The 21,832-nt window shown below is 45.6% G+C and overlaps 1 protein-coding gene across 1 annotated transcript in view; it reads right to left on the bottom strand.

Annotated features, from left to right (window-relative positions):
* The window catches only part of CFAP43 (cilia and flagella associated protein 43), a 254,521-nt gene that overhangs the window by 17,199 nt on the left and 215,490 nt on the right, over nt 1-21,832 (bottom strand). Inside the window, exon 34 of the mRNA XM_030202783.1 lies at nt 3,622-3,781. Within this exon, the coding sequence (XP_030058643.1) occupies nt 3,622-3,781 (160 nt within the window). The remainder of the gene's footprint in view (nt 1-3,621; nt 3,782-21,832) is intronic.

Here is a 21,832-nt window from a genome sequence, read left to right as displayed (position 1 = left end):
AAAAAAAAGTGTCGAGTTCAAGCAGATTAAAATATTTAAGACGATTTTGTTCAAGGAGCATCCAAACTATTATTTCTGGGATATATGGGTACTGGATTAAGTACATAGGTGGGGAGCCTTCTGTGATGGTGTGGTGGCACTGTGGCACACAAGTCCATATTGTAGGTATTTTTTTCATATCACTAAAATCATGTTTATTAAAAAAGTTCCATGCCTAATGTAAAGGCATTGATAACAATCAGTTTAACTGTAAAAATGACATAATATAACTGCATGGGGAAGGTGAAAATTATATACATCGATCCACAGACAGCATTCTACTGTTTTCTTTCAGGAAAGACTTCCTAGAATTAACTTTGGAAAATGATGTAGCAACAAAAAATGTAAGCAAGACATGCAGAAGCTTGACTTTCAAAATGCATTCCAAGTTAAGCCATGCTTTTGGTAAGTTTGATTTGATTTCCTGACTTTATATACCGGTTAACACAAGCAAGGTTTTAAAGTGGTTTACAATTAAAATAAATTGGCAAAACAATGCAAATGCTAATACAATATAAGCAGTAATTAAATCACATCAATCAGAACATTAGACAGTAAATAATTTATGTCAAAGCACTGAGCAGAAATGCTGGTATTCAATCAGCAATGAGCCCATAGCTCTTGGAGAGAATCGAAGGGGAGGTGTGGTGGAAGAGTTGAAAATGACTGATCCAAATTCGGTAGCAGCCAGGATCAGGGAACTTGGATGGAGCTGTACATTTCTTCTCCTCCTCTTCCCCCCACCCCCCAAGTTTTATGGTGGGATAGGAAAGAATTCTGGAAAGGAGTCATCACCAACAATTCAAATGCAATAATTGCCAGTGCTCTCTTCTATAAATCTATGTTCAAAAACATTTCCGAAGCTATGCCTCTGCATGCTTTTTCTACTTGTTTCTATTGTATCATGATTTCACTGGTAGTATATTTATTTCAAATTTCTTTATTTATTTAGTTACTAGTCGTTGAGCCCGTTAAAACGGGCTGGTATTAGGTTTTCGGAGGTCGACGCTGGCCCCTCCCCCGCGTGGTCGCCACCGCTCCTCCCCCCCCCGCGATGTCGGCGCTACCGTTCCCCCCCCACCCCCGGAGTCACCGCCGCCAGCCCTCCACCTGGCCCAGGCCCTCTCTCCGCTTCTGAACTTACATCCATTCGCCGGAACGCAGCAGGGCAGATCAGCTGAGCTGCCGTTGGCCTTCCTTCTCTGCCTGTGTCCTGCCCTCGTGTGACATAACGTCAGCGAGGGCGGGACACATGCAGGGAAGGAAGGCGGACAGCAGCTCAGCTGATGTGCGTGTTGTGTTCCGGCGAATGGATGTAAGTTCAGTACCGGAGAGAGGGCCTGGGCTGGTTGGGGGGAGCGGTAGCGGCGACCTCGGGGGGGGGGGGGGGGGGGGGAGTGGTAGCGACCTTGGCGGCTTTGCGCAGTTTCCCTCTCTGTCCCGCCCCCGTCATCATGTATTGACGCGGGGGCGGAACAGAGAGGGAAGTCTCTACTGCGCATTTGCGAGTGAGTCGGTCACTCGCCGTTTATATGTTTGATAGATCTATAGACTGCCTTCCTTGGCTTGATCAAGACCCCATACAAAATAGCGTACATTAATAAACACAAAACCGTCAAAACGACATACATCATAAAATGAAATAATAAAACAGATGCAAATAATAAATAACTAAAGATGAAGGCAAATAAGCCCCAAGCGTGAACTGCACCAACTTCTCTTTTATACCCCTAAGCTGAAGGGAAAAGGGAAACATCCCCATTCCTTCTGAAAAGGAGATAATTCTCTTACCATTCCATAACGAGCAGCAGTGGCAAATTTATTCAAGGTGCGTGTGTTGCGTATGCACCCCCTATCAGACCCGGCCACCTGTCCCCCCTATCTGTGCTCCAAGTTTTGCCCGGGCAGCAGCAGTGGTACTTATAAGCTGCCTGCACTGGGACTTTCTCTCTGAACCATCCCGTCCCTTCTGACACAATGTCCTGTGTTGTGAAAGGAAGGATAGTTCAGAGAAAAAGTCCCGGTGCAAGTCAAAGGCAGCATGAGTGCTGCTGCTGCTGCCGGACAAAGATTAGAGCAGAGGTGATTTTAAGGTACTGGAGGGGGCATGGGAGAAGCACCCCTTGTTAAAAATTAAATTCCTAGCCACTGACCAGCAGGCTACTATAGAAAAAGCCCGTACCCTCAAATGCCAGCCAGGTTTCTTTACTGAAGGCACCATCAGTAACATGTTTCGGGATGAATGCAGTATCTGTCCTGATTGATACGGATGTAATTTACTGCCGAGGTAAACTGGCCCCTCTTTCCATAAAGTATGAAAAGTGAATGTTTTATCATTTAAATTTAGCTCATTACTGAATAGAAAGCCAATGAAAAGTCAACAGAAATGGAGTTACTGCAGCATGTTTGGGTGTTTAAGCACAGCCCTAGCAGCCATGGATTACCTATAATCTATGCATCAGCCTAGTAGGCAATTACACAATTAGGCTATTGCAGCAATTCAGCTGCGGAATCACTAATGCCAGTGTAAACGTTTTAGAGACCCCATCATTGAAAAAAGGCTGTAACAGATCAACCATCCTCAGTTTCAGAAAAGCCTGGAAAAGGCGCCAAGCACTCTCTCTTCAATATATATACATATTTTAAAGAGCATTAGATATATATATATATATATATATATATATATATATATATATATATATATATAATGCTCTTTAAAACAAAACTATTATGAAATAATTCATCTTAAATCAGGTTTTTTCCAATTCAATGAGTTCTGAATCAAGGGGCATAGCATCTTCAGTTCAGGACAGTGGTTCTCAACCCAATCCTTCAGACAGGTTTTCTGAATATCCACATGGCCTCTTTTGAATACAGATCTATCTCATGCATATTAATTGTGAATATCCTGAAAACCTGACCGGCTGGGTGTGTCCTGAGGATTGGGTTGAGATCACTGATCTAGGGAATCTACTTGTTGCCAAATGCTGTTATATATATACACAATTCTGTATGCTGTATATTTCTGGGATTTTTGTTTAACAGAAATAGTTAGGGGCTCTTTTACTAAAGGGCCCTAAGCCCATGCGCGAGAACAGGCTACCACAAAATGCATTAAAGAGTTTTGCAGTATTTTGCCTTTTAGCACATGTTTTCATAGAGGAGGCATGTCATGGGCAGAGAGTGGGTGTTCTCAAATGATCCAGTTAGCACATTGTGATTAGTGTGTGCTAACTGGATAACACAGAGCTAACAAAGGAGCAGCTAGCACCTCCTAAATAAGAGTCAGTAAGTGCTCCCTTGTTAACTGTAGGCAGGTGCCACGCACTAATGACACTGTTAGCACATGACCTCCATTAAAATATATTTTTAAAAAACCTCATAACTTCCGAGTTAAATCTGGGCTTAGCACATTGGAAAGTCTTGCATTAGAACATGCTAAGCCCAGATTTTACCACACTTTAGTAAAAAAAGGCCCCTTAAATTTCTGCAGAATAAAAAACAGAATGATTCACACCAATAGGTTGCTTCAATTGCTCCATTCCTCCTGTAATGAAAAGAAAATATATCAAAAAATGTTACCCGGATTGTGTTGTTTAAGTCCTCAATAACACTTCTGTGCAGGAGAATAGCATCAGAATACTCTGGAATTACATAAACGTTATCCATTTCCACTTGGCCTTGTTTCAGCAGAAACTGGACAGTGAGGTCAAGCTGAAATTTCATCTTCTCTTCCCGGACCCTAAAATGAAGATAAAGAATACTCACTAGAGCTCAAAAGTGTCTCAATCCTTTAGGGAATCTTTACACTGTTATAAAAACCTATACGAAAATATGTACTGCAGGTCGTCCTCAAATCAAGGGATCATTAATTATGATGGAAGAAAAGGTAAAAAGGGGACCACCAGAAACAGAAAATTAATTAAAAATAAAAAGTTTGAATCTCACCCTTATTGTCTTTATTTCTTGGCAGTCTTTTGGGCAGACTGTTGGACTTAACTGATTTCCTCTGCCATACAGTCACAAAGTGCAGTGTTTCCGTATTGATTCTTGCTAGACTGTAATAATAGTTTGTTTGATAATTTCTGGAATTTTCTAGGACTGAAGAATCTCAGGATTTTCTGTAATTGTAGCTATTAAATCCCCAAACCATTTTCGAATAAAGTGAAGCTACTCATCTGTAGCAGGTGTTCTCCGAGGACAGCAGGACAAGGATTCTCATAAGTGGGTGATGTCCCCGACAGCTCTAGTGTGGACACTACTCAGCGTTCTTCGTAAAACAAAAGCCTTTGGCAGGCCCACAATGTGCATGATTGAGAGCCTTTCCTGAGTAGTACAGGACCCACAGTTGGATCAAAAAGCATAAAGAATACAACTCCTAGGGGAGGTGGGAGGGATGCTGATAATTTTGGTTCTGCTATCCTCAGAGAATACCTGCTGTAGGTGAGTAACTTCACTTTCTTCGAGGACAAGCAGGTCATAGGCTTCTCACAGCTACCAGAGTCACTGAAAACAATAAACAGATGAGAAAAGAGACTTGCAATGGCAATGCCAACTGGAAACCAATCAACCTGAACTAATATTCAGTCTTGTTGTGAAGATGCACTCTAGAATAGAACAAAAAGGGCCTAAGACGGTGGAGTTGAATTCTCTATGTAGGAAATTTGGAGGATGCTGATGCAAATTGAGAATGTATCCCATCCAGACTGTTTGCAGAACCCACAGGTCTGAGGTTATAAAACAAGAGGCCACCATTCCTGGAAAAAATTCAGTTGTATCCTACCGACAGGTCATCTGGGACAGGCACATTTATGGTGGCTATGCTGTCTTGGAGCTAGTCAAAAGCTTGCTTCTTGCTTAGACTGAGGAGCTGGCTGGGTTTTCTGGGCCTGCTGCTGCCAAGAATGGAAATGCTGGGGCTGGGCCTGTTGATGAGGATGGGAGGAAGGGGTGTATCTATGCCTTCGAGAGTAGTAAGCATCCTTTTGACCCCTGCCTGAAAACCTACAAGAAGTGGAGGTTGCAGGAGTGAGCCAAGACAGGGATTTGATGGTATCAGTTATTTTCTTAATGAGGTCAGCTACCTCTTCCACCCTGTCCCCATAAAGGTTATCTCCTTGGCATGGTGTGTCCATTAGCTCTTCCTGAACCGCACGTTCAAGGTCTAAGACACGCAGCCACGAGAGTCTGTGCATGCCGATACCAACAGCAGAAAGCCTGGACACCACATCAAAAGTAGCCCTAGCCAAATGCTTTCTTTACTCCTCCTGCTTGGAGGCTACCTGGCAAAGGTGAGTGGCCTACTCTGGAGAAAGCTTATCTGCAATCTTGAGCACATTGCCCACCAAGGACTTCAAATTAAAGAGTTGCACGGGGACAGAAATCTTACCCATCCCCGCCCGTCCCTGCTGGAATCTTACCCGTCCCCACCCATCCCCACTGGAATCTTACCCATCCCCACCCATCCCCGCAAAAATTTAAACCATCCCAACCCATCCCCGCAAGAATTTAACCCATCCCCACCCATCCCCGTAAGAATTTAAAAGTACATAAAGAAAGTTCCAGTCAGCTCCCTCAGTCTCTTTCTGGATTTGAGCCACAGCACTGTAGGCAAGGAAGGAACAGAAGTTGGAACTTGGAACACTCTGGTGTGCACATGTAAGATTTGTCTCTGATCCACTGGCAGTGGGTGCTGAGAGGCCGCCACATGCACGCGCCAGTAGGTCAGGTGACATCTGATTCTCATGCCTGTGTCAGAGCTGAGGTCTGTGCACCAGCCTGGGAGCAAAGAGGATTAATAGTAACATAGTAAGTGACAGCAAATAGACCTGAACGGTCCATCCACTCTGCCCACTAGTCACACTCATGATCAATTCATCATTAAATCAACGAGTGTGATATTATATACTTGATTATGGTCTTTCTTTCGTGTTTCTGGAACAAAGACCACAGGAGTCTATCTGGCCCCATCCTTATGTTCCAACTGCTGGAGTTGCCATCGAAGCCCACTCCAGCCTATTCATGTTCTCATTTGTGGGACACAGACCGTAAAAGTCTGTCCAGCACTGTCCTCATGTTCCAGCCACTGAAGTTGCTGTCTAAGCCCTTTCCAGCCCATCCTACACCAGATTGCCATGTATGAGACACAGACCATACAAGTCTGCCAGGTATCAGCCCTAGTTCATCACAGCCAGAGTCGCCATCTAAGCGTCACTTGACACATCCACACACATGCAGCCAATTAAGGTTAGCTTTTATATAACTTCCATTTTCTAATTAGAGATCCTCTGTGTTCATCCCACGCCTTTTTGAATTCCGTCATCATTTGTGACTCTACCACCTCCTTAATGGAAGACTTTCCACATTTATGCTGTTAAAGCAAGGAAGAAGAGGAGGAGGAGGAGGAGACAGCACTCAAATAAATTGGTATTCTGTAGATGAGAGGCTGGTGCAGGTGCAGCTTACACTTCCACGGGAAGCCCACAGAACTGGTTCCATCCCCGCGGGAACCCCGCAGGAACTGCCTCCGTCCCCGCGGGAACCCCGCAGAACTGCTTCCATCCCCGCGGGAACCCTGCAGGAACTGCCTCCGTCCCTGCGGGAATCCCGCGGGTTCCGCGGGATTCCCACGGGGACGGAAGCCGTGCAGCTCTCTACTTCAAATAAATGCTCATGTAGAGCTGGTCTGGATGTGGGAGATGAGCATCAAGCCCTCAAACACTTTCCTCCCAAAAGATTCCAGAGTGCATGCATCCCTGCCAGGGGGAGCAGAGGCATGGGTACTCAAACTTTTGGCTCTCTTGAGAGCATGTCTGACCACAATGGAATAGTGGGGCAACTGTGCCTTCTCAAACCCGGTAGACTGTTGGACTCTGTACTTAGAGTTGACCTAACATAGGAATAGGCCAGATGTGGGAATAACATGGGTGGGCAGAGGCACAGACAACTTAAGTATAGGATGTAATGCAGCGGCATACTCCCCCCCCCCCCAACACAGCCTCCACCTCCCAATCCCCCCCCCCAAAGCAAGGCCGCTGAGAGGGGGGGTCAGATGGGACAAGATTCCCCTGGGTTCAGCCTCAAAGGGGGGCCCAGCGCCAGAGTTTTCTCTCTCCTGCTCCTGACGGGACCCAGGTGATCATGTCCCGACAGGAGCAGGAGAGAGAAAACTCTGGCGCAGGGCCCCCCTTACAGGCTGGGGAGGAGTAGACACAGGGCTTTGGGGCCTCTGGTTTGGCTGGCAGGGGTCCCCAAGCCCCGCCAACAGAAGCCTTTTTCCAGCGCTGTTCTCTGCCGCATTTCCTGCCCTGTGGCTGTTTTTCAAAGCAAGGCAGGCAATGCAGTGGAGAACAATGCTGGAGAAGGCTTCTGCTGGCAGGGCTTGGGGACCCCCACCAGCCAAGGTATGTGGAATTGCGGTGGGGGCAGGGAAGTGTGATAAGCCCCCCCCCCCCCCTCTTTCGGCTCTGCCCCCCCATTTTTGTATTGGCTATGCGGCGGTCTGGAGGATGGCAGTGGTGGGAGGGAGCCAGCAGCAGTGGCTCTGCCCCCAAGTTAGAATCCTCCAACTGAACTGACCCCCGATACAAGATCTGGCCCCCTGTCAGAGGACCCCCTCTTCCAACCCCCCCCACCCCCAAGACCTATCCCAGAGTCTGAATATCCAGTAGTATATACATGGAATAATAGAGGCTGTGATCTACATGCAGATAATCCACAGAAGAGCAATGCAGACCAGAGTGAAAGTAGGAATACTCTCTTTATTAAACTGAATTGCCTGACATGGCCACGTTTCGCCTCCCAGAGGCTGCATCAGGGCTTATCATTCCACTATAAAAATAAATAATAAGAAATAAATAATAAGAAACATATTAATTAAATAATACTATTACTCCAGTTAAAAGTAAGTAATCCAAATAAAAATTAACCAAAAAAGAAGTACAGACATATGTTTTTGGGTTAGTTTTTATTTGGATTACTTACTTTTAACTGGATTAATAATAATAACGAGTGTATTTCTACTTGAGCACACAATTCTGGAACGCATTGCCGCGCAGCCTGAAAACGATCTATGAATTAACTAACTTCTGCAAACTACTGAAGACCCATCTCTTCGACAAGGCATACCACAAAGACCAACAAATGTGAACTCCTACACATATATCCAGAATTGTCTTATAATATTTGCTTGCTACACTACTATCATGTTTTATCATTATCATGTTACCCAGTCTCCTTATGTAATACTAAATGTATATTCTCTTATATATTTACACCATTCATGATGTATTGTAAGCCACATTTAGCCTGCAAAGAAGTGGGAAAACGTGGGATACAAATGCAATAAATAAATAAATAAAATAAATTGCTACTTTCACTCTGGTCTGCATTGTTCTTCTGTGGATTATCTGCTTTAGATCACAGCCTCTATTGTTCTGTATTGTTATCTGTGAGGCAAAATGACTTTCTCACCATGGAGGAATATTCTGAGTTTTCCAGAAACACAGCTGCAAGAGTTAATTCCAAAGGAATAATTTTTAGGAATAGTAATGACATTGACAATCATTTAGAATACTGGAAGGAAGTAATAAAGCACAGTAAATGTTTATTACATACTGAATCACATTCCTCTACTTTACTTGAATACTGTTGGAATAAAATGATACCAAGGGGGTGGCGAATTAGTAAGGAACTCCATATTTTTAATGAGGATGTTGATTTTATGAGGAACTTGGGAAGCAATATTGAACAAATAAACATAGTAAACATAGTAGATGACGGCAGAAAAAGACCTGCACGGTCCATCCAGTCTGCCCAAGAAGATAAATTCATATGTGCTACTTTTTTATTTGTACTGTCCTCTTCAGTGCACAGACCTTATAAGTCTGGCCAGCCCTATCCCCGCCTCCCAACCACCAGCTCTGGCACAGACCCTATAAGTCTGCCCAGCACTATCCTCGCCTCCCAACTACCAGTCCCGTCTCCCACCACCAGCTCTGGCACAGACCCTATAAGTCTGCCCAGCACTATCCCTGCCTCCCAACTACCAGTCCCGCCTCCCACCACCAGCTCTGGCACAGACCATATAAGTCTGCCCAGCACTATCCCCGCCGCCCAACCACCAGCCCCAGCACAGACCGTATAAGTCTGCCCAGCACTAGTCCCACCTCCCAAACACCAGCCCCGGCACAGACCGTATAAGTCTGCCCAGCACTAGCCCTGCCTCCCAACCACCAGCTCTGCCACCCATTCTAGGCTAAGCTCCTGAGGATCCATTCCTTGTTCCTTGGATGTTATGATCTTGATAGTTCAGTCAGCAAGTAAAAAAGCTGAGAAAGCTAGAGATGCACAATTATGTAATCTGAACGAATACGAGACATGTTTTACTATATTGCATGAGGATTATAATAATCAGATGAGTTATTTCCAGAAGGAAGTAAAAATTTAAAAGGGATGAAATGGATTATAAATACAATTCTGTGTACCCATGGCATAAGAAAGATAATAGATATAATTCAATGAGGGAGAAGAATAAGAAATTAGGGGCCTTTTTACTAAGCCACGTGTGTGCATACATCTTACATGTGTCAGTTTGGAGTTACCGCCTGGCTACCGCGTGACCTGGGCAGTAATTTCATTTTTTACGCGTGTCTGCTATGCATGCTGGAAAATAATTTTTATTTTCCTGTGCACAGTGGAAACCTGGTGACAATCGTCATTCTATGCGCGTAGACGATTACTGCATGGTTACCGCATGAGACCTTACTGCTAAGTCAATGGGTGGCAGTAAGGTCTCAGACCCAAAATGGATGCGCGCCAATTTTTATTTTTCCGCACATCCATTTTTGGCAAACATTTTAAAAAGGCCTTTCTTACAGGTGTGCTGAAAAATGGATCTGCGCGTGCCCAAAACATGCACCTACACTAGCGGAGCCCATTTTTCAGCGCACCTTAGTAAAAGGACTATTTAGTTAGGACTATATGTGAGGTGGAAAAAGTGTCTAAAAGTCCCACTGTAAAGAGAAAGAATAAGTGGGTAAGGAGCGATTCAGATGAGGTGTTTGACCCTTCAGCCTCATTATATATTAAACCACCTAAGCACAATTTAGCATCTCAAGTTTTTTGTTTAGGAAAGATATGGAACAGAAGGTCTAATTCAGTAATCCCCCCCCCCCCCCCCCCCCCCACTGCAAAAGCAACATATGGTGCCAAAAGGGAGATTGCAAAGGGAGAGGAATAAGGAAATGAGGACCAAAATAATCAGGCCAGAAATATGGAGCAATGGGACCCTCATTACAATCAGGACAGAAATATGGAAAGGTAATTGTGGCGAAACAGGGGACTAATGCCTGTGATTTCTTATGTGAATGTATGACATATATGATGTTCCCAGTGCATTTCCCTTGTTTGGCCAGCAGATGGTGTCTGTGTTTTTTCCTTTTTTGTAAAGCTGTTGCAGAAGTGACCGTTTTTCTTCCCACCTAAGTTCTAAAGAAAAAGTAACCTGCAGTGCTGCTGGCCAGAGGCCCCTCAGTGTTTATGCTCTGGGCTCTGATTGAATCTGCTGAAAATCTTTAGTCTCAGAGTGGGAGTGTGCAAGGTACAAACCTCTATAATGAGACTCTTTTCAGTTAATTTTCCAGTTTAATATTGACTCCTGTTTAATTTACCTGTTACCGTCTGCTAATTACACCCTATTCATCTGTTCACTGTTCTAATTTGTTATGATAATAAATCAATTCATTTATTAGCTCTGTTTGTCCTGAACTAAGAATCCTAGTGGTTTGTGTCTTGGGTTTATGAGTGTTTTCTAGGAACTGTGGTACTCCTGGAAGTATGGCCCCAGTGTGCTTAGAAACCACTGGAGAATTAAGTTACGGGTGGGAGACTTGCCCAGAGGCAAGCGTAACCCAGTGTAACCCTAAGGGGCACTGCAGTGGACTAACTGATGAACTAACTGAACAGAAAAAGCCCTTCCCTTACTGATCCCTTAGCGATTGGGAAAGGAACAGGCATGCATGAAGGAAATCGCATGCAAATGAGCTGCTTGCTGTTTGCTCATTTGCACACAATTTCATTCCTAAGGAGGGGAAGCCAGTGCAGAGCAGCCAAGCGTTATGCCAAAGACGGCTTCATACATGCAGACAAGCTGCGTGTATAATAGCCGTCTACAACCTTAAATAAATTGCCATCTACAACCTTAAAAAAACATAAGTCCAGGTGAAAACGTACAAGTGCTCGTCAGGGACGTCTTTTTTTTTTTTTAGTATGGGTGAAGGACGTCCAAGTGTTGGGTGCCTTCGCTATGCCTCTGTCCCTGCGATGGGCAGTTGAGGACGTCCAAAATGTGGATGTTTCTGTGAGAAGGATGTCCATGCCTTTGCTATGCCTCTGACACCCCCCTTTATTTATTTATTTGGATTTTGGATCACAAGTCACAGCAGTGGGATTTGAACCGGCCATCTCTGGATTGCAAGACCAGTGCTCTAACCACTAGGCCACTCCTCCACTCCACTCCCTTGAAATTTGGCTGTCCCTGTGTGTGTGGGGGGGGAGGCAGTTCAGGACATCCAAAATGTTTGAAAGAAGGACATCCACGTCTTCGCTATGCCTCCGTTGACATACACACACCTCCCACCCCCCCAGGGACCTGCATACTGCTGCGATGGACCTGAGTATGATATTTCAGGCTGGCAAAAAAAGTTTTTAAAGTTGTTTTTTTCAGGGTGGGAGGGGGTTAGTCACCACTGGGGGGAGTCAGGAGAGGTCATCCCTGATTCCCTCCGGTGGTCATCTGGTCAGTTCGGGCAGCTTTTTGAGGCTTGGTCATAAGAAGAAATGGACCAAGTCGGCCAAGTGCTCGTCAGAGATGCCCTTCTTTTTTCCATTATCGCTCGAGGACACCCATCTGTTAGGCATGCCCCAGTCCCGCCTTTGCTACACCTCCGACACGCTCCCGGGAACTTTGGTCATCCCCACAACAGGAAGCAGTTGGGGACGCCCAAAATCGGATTTCGATTATGCCGATTTGAGCGACCCTGAGAGAAGGACGCCCATCTCCCGATTTGTGTCAAAAGACGGGCACCCTTCTCTTTTGAAAATAAGCCTGAGAGAAAGTAATACACAAGAATTATTTCAATCAGGTAATTCTATACTCTTCCTTAGACCACAAAATAGGGAGAGTGAAACAAGTACAAGGAGATCAATTAAACAACAGTAAACAGAAAAAACGTGGTATTAACCTGATTATCCCCAGTTATTATTTATCTGAATCATTATTCCACATTGATCGTCTGGTTGGCTTCTTCAAACCCAAAATGGTGTATATTCAATTTATTTCATTGGAAACATACGTATTGTCCAATATTAGTAAAAATAATACACCTTATTTCATTTTTTTCTCTTTTAAAACCAGAAATTAACAATGCGAACATTTGAGTCTCTAATCCAATTCCCACTGATTAAGGTAATCCCAGTTTCACAGGCTTCACTCCTTTTGAATTAATATTATTAAGTAATAATTTATATTACTAAGAGGAATCATTACAAAGGAAAATAACAAAATGTTTTAGGAAAAATTTCTGAGGAAATCTTTAAATAGTTTTATGTTGAAGTTATACCTCCTGTCCGGTTGTACTATTTACTCAGCCACACCCAAACCTGCTTGGGTGTCTTACATATTATAGTGTCAAGAATAGGCTCAATGCTAGAACCCCTCATCTATATTTATAGATGTATGTCTGAGACCACTTGTACCACAGATACCTTCATACTGTATGTTAGAGATTAGAGTCACATTATTAATATATTAGAAAAGATAGAGGTAAATGAAAAAAACTATTCTTGCAACTCTGGATTTGGAATCTCTCTATACGAACATCCCCCAGAAGGACGCATTGAATACTATAAGAGAATCTTTGAGAAACAGGACTTCACATTCACGTATACCTACTGAATTTATTATAGAATTGCCAGGTTTGGCTTTACAAGAGAATTATTTTGCTTTTGAAGGAACATTTTTTAGACAGATAAAAGGTACCGCCATAGGAGCCACCATGGCCTCCTCACTGACCAACCTTTTTATGTGACAGAATTTGAAGATAAGTTTCTCAAAGATAATCCTTATGTGAACTTTATTAAACTATGGAAGAGATATTTAGATAATATTATTCTTATTTGGGAGGGGAGGGAATAGAGGAACTGAGTCAATTTCATAGCTGGCTGAATACTAAGAATATCAATAGTTTGAACTCAATTACAGTCTAAAAAGTGGCATTTTTAGATATTACTATTAAAAATATGAATGGGAAGTTGGAAACTACTCTATATCAAAAGCCTACAGATACAAACAAATTACTGCCCTTTGATAGCTGCCATAGTACATCCTTGAAAAAACAATGTACCATTTAGTCAATTTTTAAGGTATAGAAGGATTTGATCTCAACAGAAAGATTTACACAAACAAAGTGAGGTAATCAATAGAAGGTTTAGAGATGGGATTATCCTGAAAAATACATTAATACAGGATGAGTAAGAGCACAGCAGTATGATAGAAAAACTCTTCTAGCCTCTAAAAACATGAACAAAGTGGTTTGTACTCTAACGTAAGACCATATGTATAATGATATTATCAAAATATTTAGAAAATGCTGGCAAATCATACAGGCTATACTGGCGTTTGCTGATAAGGATTTGCTAGTTGCTTATAAAAACAGAAGATATTTGAAAGATTTGATAGCACCCTCAGTATTGCTAATGAATAATGAGAACAAGAAGAATGCTGTTTGGGGTCACTATCCATGTTATAATTGTTCAGTCTGTTCTGTTAATTTGAAGACTAAACATTTTGAACATCCACAAACAGGGGAGAAATGAGTTAAGGCATTTTTCTAACTGTAAAACAGAGAGGGTGGTATATTTAGTTATCTGCCCAAGTAAGCTCCTGTATGTGGGCAAAACATTGCGTGCACTCAAAAAAAGAATTACAGAACACACAAGTGCTATCAAAAGGAAAATTGTAGACAAAACACTTGTTGAACATATGTAAGTTTGAATATTTGCATTTTCTGATTATTTATAAGATAAAACCACATTGGAGAGGTGGAGACACAGATCATAGGTTACTTCAGGAAGAACACAAATTTATTTTTTAAATTAGATACAGTAGCAATGAAAGGGCTAAATATTGAATTGGACTTTTCAGGGTTTTTTGCAAGTTAAAAGGGACAGGTACAGTTTTTAAAGGGAATGACATGCCTATATTCAATTTACTTGATTTTTAATAATGCAACTTGAGTATATATGAATCTGGAGTATTACTGGATAATTTTATGATTTGAATATTTATGAAGTATTACATATTGTTTTGGAAATGTATGACCTTTCCTAGCATATATTTTTTAATTCTATTTATGAAATTGAGATTTTTTTTAGATTTTGGGGACTGCAGCAGTATACTGTTTTGATTTAATACATTTGTTCGTTTTGATGTCATCATCTGCATCATTGAAGGGCAAAAACATGGCTACCTAAAACACAGAAATTTCTATTTTAGTTTCTCTAATTTTGAAGCAAATTCACATAGATTTTGTGATAGATATTAATGGTTTTAAATTTCAAACGGACCAATTTTAGGGCCCTGTTTACTATGCTGCACTGTAGGCGCTAACCTTTTAGCGCAGGCTAACGATAGAGACAGGGCCTTTAATTAGGATTGAGAGTTTCTTAAATGTTATTTTTTTCTCAATATTTTGATGATATTTTGAAGCCTTGACAGCAGTGGCGTAGCCAGACCTGACATTTTGGGTGGGCCCAGAGCTAATATGGGTGGGCACTATATATATATAGAAAGAGAGAGACAGATATATATACATAGAGAGAGAGAGAGAGAGAGACATGAGTAGTGTTTCTTGGGATACTACAAAATAATGCCTTAGAATGCACTTGATGATGGATTCCTAAGTATTCTGCCCAACAGCTGCCCTGCATCAACATAAACCACTTACTTAATGTGAAAAAAAAACAATAGTCCACCCAGAGAAAACCGCCGGCACCTACACTTTTTTTAAAAATTTTAAACTAGGCACTGCAGAGACCATCCCCACCCAAAAACCCACCAAAATGAGAGAAAGACAACTTTTTAAAAATTAAGCTAGCTTGGCACTATTAAAATTTATTGTCAGGGAATTTTTAGGTGGGGATGGGCTCCTCATTGCCCTAGGGCGGCACTGGCAGTGAAACGTCTACCCCCCCCCCCCCCATCCAGAAGCCCACCAGACCACAGCCATTATTTTGATTACAAAAGAGTAATCAAAATGCTGGCAGGTCATGGTGGTGGGCTTCTGGGTGGGGGTGGGCTCTTCACTGCAGGGCCAAAAAAGGGTATATTTTAATAATTAAATATATACATTTTTTGCCCTAGGCAGTGAAGTGCTTACCCCACCCAGAAATTCCACAACAATAAATTTTAATAGTGCCCAGGCCCCAGCTAGCTTAATTAAAAAAAATTACAAGATAATGTTAAAATTATATGATGTAAAAAAAAAAAGCATTTACAATTTATTACCTGCTGCTGGGTTGGGCTGGCAGCTGCTGCTGCTAACTCGATTCTGGAACTGGAATGATCTCGATTCCAACTAGAACCTTCTTCTTTCCCTTTCCCAAATTCCCATGTTTCAGGGCAGGGCCAGGCTGAGGCTCGCACTAATAGTCAACCCCCTGCGTGCCGTGCGTGCACGTGCAGCTATGGCTGAGCGAACCGACGACGGAGCCGAGGAGCAAGTCGAGAGCGAGGCTGAGCACGCCCGCCGCCACGCACAGCCACGTCCGCGTAGGATGGATGGAAAACAGCTACGACGTGCCTGGAGAGATCAGCTGAGCATGCCCTGAGCGGGTGCTCGCGATTTGGTAGTAGTAGTACGCTTACGGCAGGGCCAGGCTGCTGCTTTGCTGCTGCAGTCAGTGAGTATGTATTGTGCGCTTGCTTGGGTGGCGTGGTGGGCGGGCCAATCAGGTTTGAAGCAGAAAGGAACCTCCTGGAGAGATCAGCTGAGCCAGAGCGGGTGCCGTCTCTGCTGTACGCTAGGCTGCTGCTGCAGTGTACGTGCGCTTGGGTGGGCGGGCCTGGGCCCACCCGTAGCTATGCCCCTGCTTGACAGTATTTTGATACAATTTTTAAAATATTTGCATATAGCAAAGGTGGTTGTTTTTCTTGAGAAGAGTGACCTTTGACCTAAACTACAGCGAATGCTACATACCTGTAGAAGGTATTCTCCGAGGACAGCTGGCTGATTGTTCTCACTGATGGGTGATGTCCACGGCATCCCCCTCCAATCGGAAACTTCACTAGCAAAGACGTTTGCTAGCCCTCGCGCGCCCATGCGCACCGCGCATGCGCGACCGTCTTCCTGCCCGAACCGGCTCGTGTTCGTCAGTCCCGTATGTAGCAAGACAAAGACAAGGGAAGACACAACTCCAAAGGGGAGGCGGGCGGGTTTGTGAGAATAATCAGTCTGCTGTCCTCAGAGAATACCTTCTACAGGTATGTAGCATTCGCTTTCTCCGAGGACAAGCAGGCTGCTTGTTCTCACTGATGGGGTATCCCTAGCCCCCAGGCTCACTCAAAACAACAAACATGGTCAATTGGGCCTCGCAACGGCGAGGACATAACTGAGATTGACCTAACAACTTATCCAACTAACAGAGAGTGTAGCCTGGAACAGAATAAAATTAGGGCCTAGGGGGGTGGAGTTGGATTCTAAACCCCAAACAGATTTTGAAGCACCGACTGCCCGAACCGACTGTCACGTCGGGTATCCTGCTGCAGGCAGTAATGAGATGTGAATGTGTGGACAGATGACCACGTCACAGCCTTGCAGATCTCTTCAATAGTGGCTGACTTCAAGTGGGCCACTGACGCTGCCATGGCTCTAACATTATAAGCCGTGACATGACCCTCAAGAGCCAGCCCAGCCTGGGCGTAAGTGAAGGAAATGCAGTCTGCTAGCCAATTTGATAAGGTGCGTTTCCCCACAGCCACTCCCCTCCTGTTGGGATCAAAATAAATAAACATTTGGGCGGACTGTCTGTTGGGCTGTGTCCGCTCCAGATAGAAGGCCAATGCTCTTTTGCAGTCCAATGTGTGCAGCTGACGTTCAGCAGGGCAGGAATGCGGACGGGGAAAGAATGTTGGCAAGACAATTGACTGGTTCAGATGGAACTTCCACACCACCTTCGGCAAGAACTTAGGGTGAGTGCGGAGGACTACTCTATTATGATGAAATTTGGTGTAAGGAGCATGGGCTACCAGGGCCTGAAGCTCACTGACTCTACGAGCTGAAGTTACTGCCACCAAGAAAATGACCTTCCAGGTCAAGTATTTCAGATGGCATGAATTCAGTGGCTCAAAAGGAGGTTTCATCAGCTGGGTGAGAACGACATTGAGATCCCATGACACTGTAGGAGGTTTGATGGGGGGCTTTGACAAAAGCAAACCTCTCATAAAGCGAACAACTAAAGGCTGTCCCGAGTTCGGCTTACCTTCCACACGGTAATGGTATGCACTGATTGCGCTGATTGAGACCAGACTCAGACAAGTGCAGAAGGTATTCAAGAAGAGTCTGTGTAGGACAGAAGCGAGGATCTAAGGCCTTGCTGTCACACCAGACGGCAAACCTCCTCCATAAAAAGAAGTAACTCCTCTTAGTGGAATCTTTCCTGGAAGCAAGCAAGACACGGGAGACACCCTCCGACAGACCCAGAGAGGCAAAGTCTACGCTCTCAACATCCAGGCCGTGAGAGTCAGAGACTGGAGGTTGGGATGCAGAAGCACCCCTTCGTTCTGGATGATGAGGGTCGGAAAGCACGGTTCTTCGGAGGACAACTCCAGAAGAAGAGGGAACCAGATCTGACGCGGCCAAAAAGGAGCAATCAGAATCATGGTGCCTCGGTCTTGCTTGAGTTTCAACAAAGTCTTTCCCACCAGAGGTATGGGAGGATAAGCATACAGCAGGCCTTCCCCCCAATCCAGTAGGAAGGCATCCGATGCCAGTCGGCCGTGGGCCTGAAGTCTGGAACAGAACTGAGGGACCTTGTGGTTGGCTCGAGATGCGAAGAGATCTACCAAGGGGGTGCCCTACACTTGGAAGATCTGGCACACTACTCTGGAGTTGCGCGACCACTCGTGAGGTTGCATAATCCTGCTCAACCTGTCGGCCAGACTGTTGTTTATGCCTGCCAGATATGTGGCTTGGAGAAACATGCCGTAACGGCGAGCCCACAGCCACATGCTGACGGCTTCCTGACACAGGGGGCGAGATCCGGTGCCCCCCTGCTTGTTGATGTAATACATGGCAACCTGGTTGTCTGTCTGAATTTGGATAATTTGATGGGACAGCCGATCTCTGAAAGCCTTCAGAGCGTTCCAGACCGCTCGTACCTCCAGGAGATTGATCTGTATACCTTGTTCCTGGAGGGACCAGCTTCCCTGGGTGTGAAGCCCATCAACATGAGCTCCCCACCCCAGGAGAGACGCATCCATAGTCAGCACTTTTTGCGGCTGCGGAATTTGGAAAGGACGTCCCAGAGTCAAATTGGACCAAATCGTCCACCAGTGCAGGGATTCGAGAAAACTCGTGGACAGGTGGATCACGTCCTCTAGATCCCCAGCAGGCTGAAACCACTGGGAAGCTAGGGTCCATTGAGCAGATCGCATGCGAAGACGGGCCATGGAAGTCACATGAACTGTGGAGGCCATGTGGCCGAGCAATCTCAACATCTGCCGAGCTGTGATCTGCTGGGACGCTCGCACCCAGGAGACGAGGGATAACAGATTGTTTGCACTTGTCTCCGGGAGATAGGCACGAGCCGTCCGAGAATCCAGCAGAGCTCCTATGAATTCGAGTCTCTGTACTGGGAGAAGGTGGGACTTTGGATGCTAGGCTGCTAGGCTGTATAGAGAGAGGAGTGACCAGCAGAAGAAAGGAGGTTTTAATGCCCCTGTATAAGACGTTGGTGAGGCCCCACCTGGAGTATTGTGTTCAGTTTTGGAGGCCGTATCTTGCAAAGGATGTTAAAAAAATGGAAGTGGTGCAAAGAAAAGCTACGAGGATGGTATGGGATTTACGTTCCAAGACGTCTGAAGAGAGCCTTGCTGACCTGATCATGTACACAATGGAGGAAAGGAGGAACAGGGGTGATATGATACAGACGTTCAAATATTTGAAAGGTATTAATCCGCAAACGAATCTTTTCCGAAGATGGGAAGGCGGTAGAACGAGAAGACATGAAATGAGATTGAAGGGGGGCAGACTCAGGAAAGATGTCAGGAAGTATTTTTCACGGAGAGGGTGGTGGACGCTTGGAATGTCCTCCCGCGGGAGGTGGTGGAGATGAAAACGGTAACGGAGTTCAAATATGCATGGGATATGCATAGAGGAATCCTGTGCAGAAGGAATGGATCCTCAGAAGCTTAGCTGAAATTGGGTGGCGGAGCAGGTGGGGGAAAGAGGGGGTGGTGGTTGGGAGGCGAGGATAGGGGAGGGCAGACTTGTACGGTCTGTACCAGAGCCAGTGATGGGAGGCGGGACTGGTGGTTGGGAGGCGGGAAATACTGCTGGGCAGACTTATTTGGTCTGTGCCCTGAAAAGGACAGGTACAAATTCAAGGTAAGGTATACACATATGAGTTTGTCTTGGGCAGACTGGATGGACCATACAGGTCTTTTTCTGCCGTCATCTACTACGTTACTATATTACTATGGATAATTTATTACGAACCCCAGTAGCTCCAGGAGTCGAATAGTCATCTGCATGGACTGTAGAGCTCCTGCCTCAGATATGTTCTTCACCAGCCAATCGTCGAGATAAGGGAACACGTGCACTCCAAGTCTGCGGAGCGCTGCTGCTACCACAGCCAGGCACTTCGTGAACACCCTGGGCGCAGAGGCGAGCCCAAAGGGTAGCACACAGTACTGGAAGTGCCGTGTTCCCAGACGGAATCGGAGATACTGTCTGTGGGCTGGCAGTATCGGAATATGCGTGTAAGCATCCTTTAAGTCCAGAGAGCATAGCCAATCTTCTCCTGAATCATGGGAAGAAGGGTGCCCAGGGAAAGCATCCTGAACTTTTCCTTGACCAGATACTTGTTCAGGGCCCTTAGGTCTAGGATGGGACGCATCCACCCTGTTTTCTTTTCCACAAGGAAGTACCTGGAATAGAATCCCAGCCCCTCTTGCCCCGGTGGCACGGGCTCGACCGCATTGGCGCTGAGAAGGGCGGAGAGTTCCTCTGCAAGTACCTGCTTGTGCTGGAAGCTGAAAGACTGAGCTCCCGGAGGGCAATTTGGAAGCATGGAGGCCAAATTGAGGGCGTATCCTTGCCGGACTATTTGAAGAACCCAACGGTCGGAGGTTATAAGAGGCCACCTTTGGTGAAAAACTTTCAACCTCCCCCCGACCGGCAGATCGTCCGGCAGGGAAACTTTGATATCAGCTATGCTCTGCTGGAGCCAGTCAAAAGCTTGCCCCCTGCTTTTGCTGGGGAGCTGTGAGGCCTTGCTGAGGCGCACGCTGCTGACGAGAGCAAGCGCGCTGGGGCTTAGCCTGGGCCGCAGGCTGTCGAGAGGGAGGATTGTACCTACGCTTACCAGAAGAGTAGGGAACAGCCCTCCTTCCCCCATAAAAACGTCTACCTGATGAGGTAGATGCTGAAGGCTGCTGGCGGGAGAATTTGTCGAAAGCGTTATCCCGCTGGTGGAGCTGTTCTACCATCTGTTCGACTTTTTCCCCAAAAATGTTATCCGCTCGGCAAGGGGAGTCCGCAATCCGCTGCTGGATCCTATTCTCCAGGTCGGAGGCACACATCCATGAGAGCCTGCTCATCACCACACCTTGAGCAGCGGCCCTGGACACAACATCAAAGGTATCAAATACCCCTCTGGCCAGGAATTTCCTACATGCCTTCAGCTGCCTGACCACCTCCTGAAACGGCATGGCTTGCTCCGAAGGGAGCTGGTCCACCAAGTCCGCCAGCTTCCGCACATTATTCCGCATATGGATGCTCGTGTAGAGCTGGTATGATTGAATCTTGGCCACGAGCATGGTAGAATGATAGGCCTTCCTCCCAAAGGAGTCTAAGGTTCTGGAGTCTTTGCCCAGGGGCGCCAAAGCATGTTCCCTAGAACTCTTAGCCTTCTTCAGGGCCAGATCCACCACACCAGAGTCGTGAGGCAACTGAGTGCGCATCAGCTCTGGGTCCCCATGGATCCAATACTGGGATTCTATCTTCTTGGGAATGTGGGGATTAGTTAGTGGCTTGGTCTAGTTCGCCAGCAATGTCTTTTTCAGGACATGATGCATGGGTACTGTGGACGCTTCCTTAGGTGGAGAAGGATAGTCCAAGACCTCAAACATCTCAGCCCTTGGCTCATCCTCCACAACCACCGGGAAGGGGGTGGCCGTAGACATCTCCCATACAAAGGCCGAGAAAGACAGACTCTCGGGAGGAGAAAGCTGCCTTTCAGGGGAGGGAGTGGGGTCAGAAGGAAGGCCATCAGACTCCTCGTCAGAGAAATACCTGATGTCCTCCTCTGCCTCCCACGAGGCCTCGTCATTGGTATCAGACAGAAGTTCATGAACCTGCGTCTGAAGCCGCGCCCGTCCCGACTCTGTGGAAACACAGCCACGGTGGGAGCGTCGAGAGGTGGACTCCCTGGCCGGCAGCGGCGAAGCTCCCTCCCCCGACGTCATCGGGGAGTCCACCTGGGAGGCAGCTGAAGCGGGGACCTCACCCCGGGC

Source organism: Microcaecilia unicolor, chromosome 5, assembly GCF_901765095.1.
Source record: "Microcaecilia unicolor chromosome 5, aMicUni1.1, whole genome shotgun sequence".
NCBI lineage: Eukaryota > Metazoa > Chordata > Amphibia > Gymnophiona > Siphonopidae > Microcaecilia > Microcaecilia unicolor.
The sequence above is the reverse complement of the archived record's forward strand: the minus strand, read 5'-3'. Positions and strand labels throughout refer to the sequence as shown.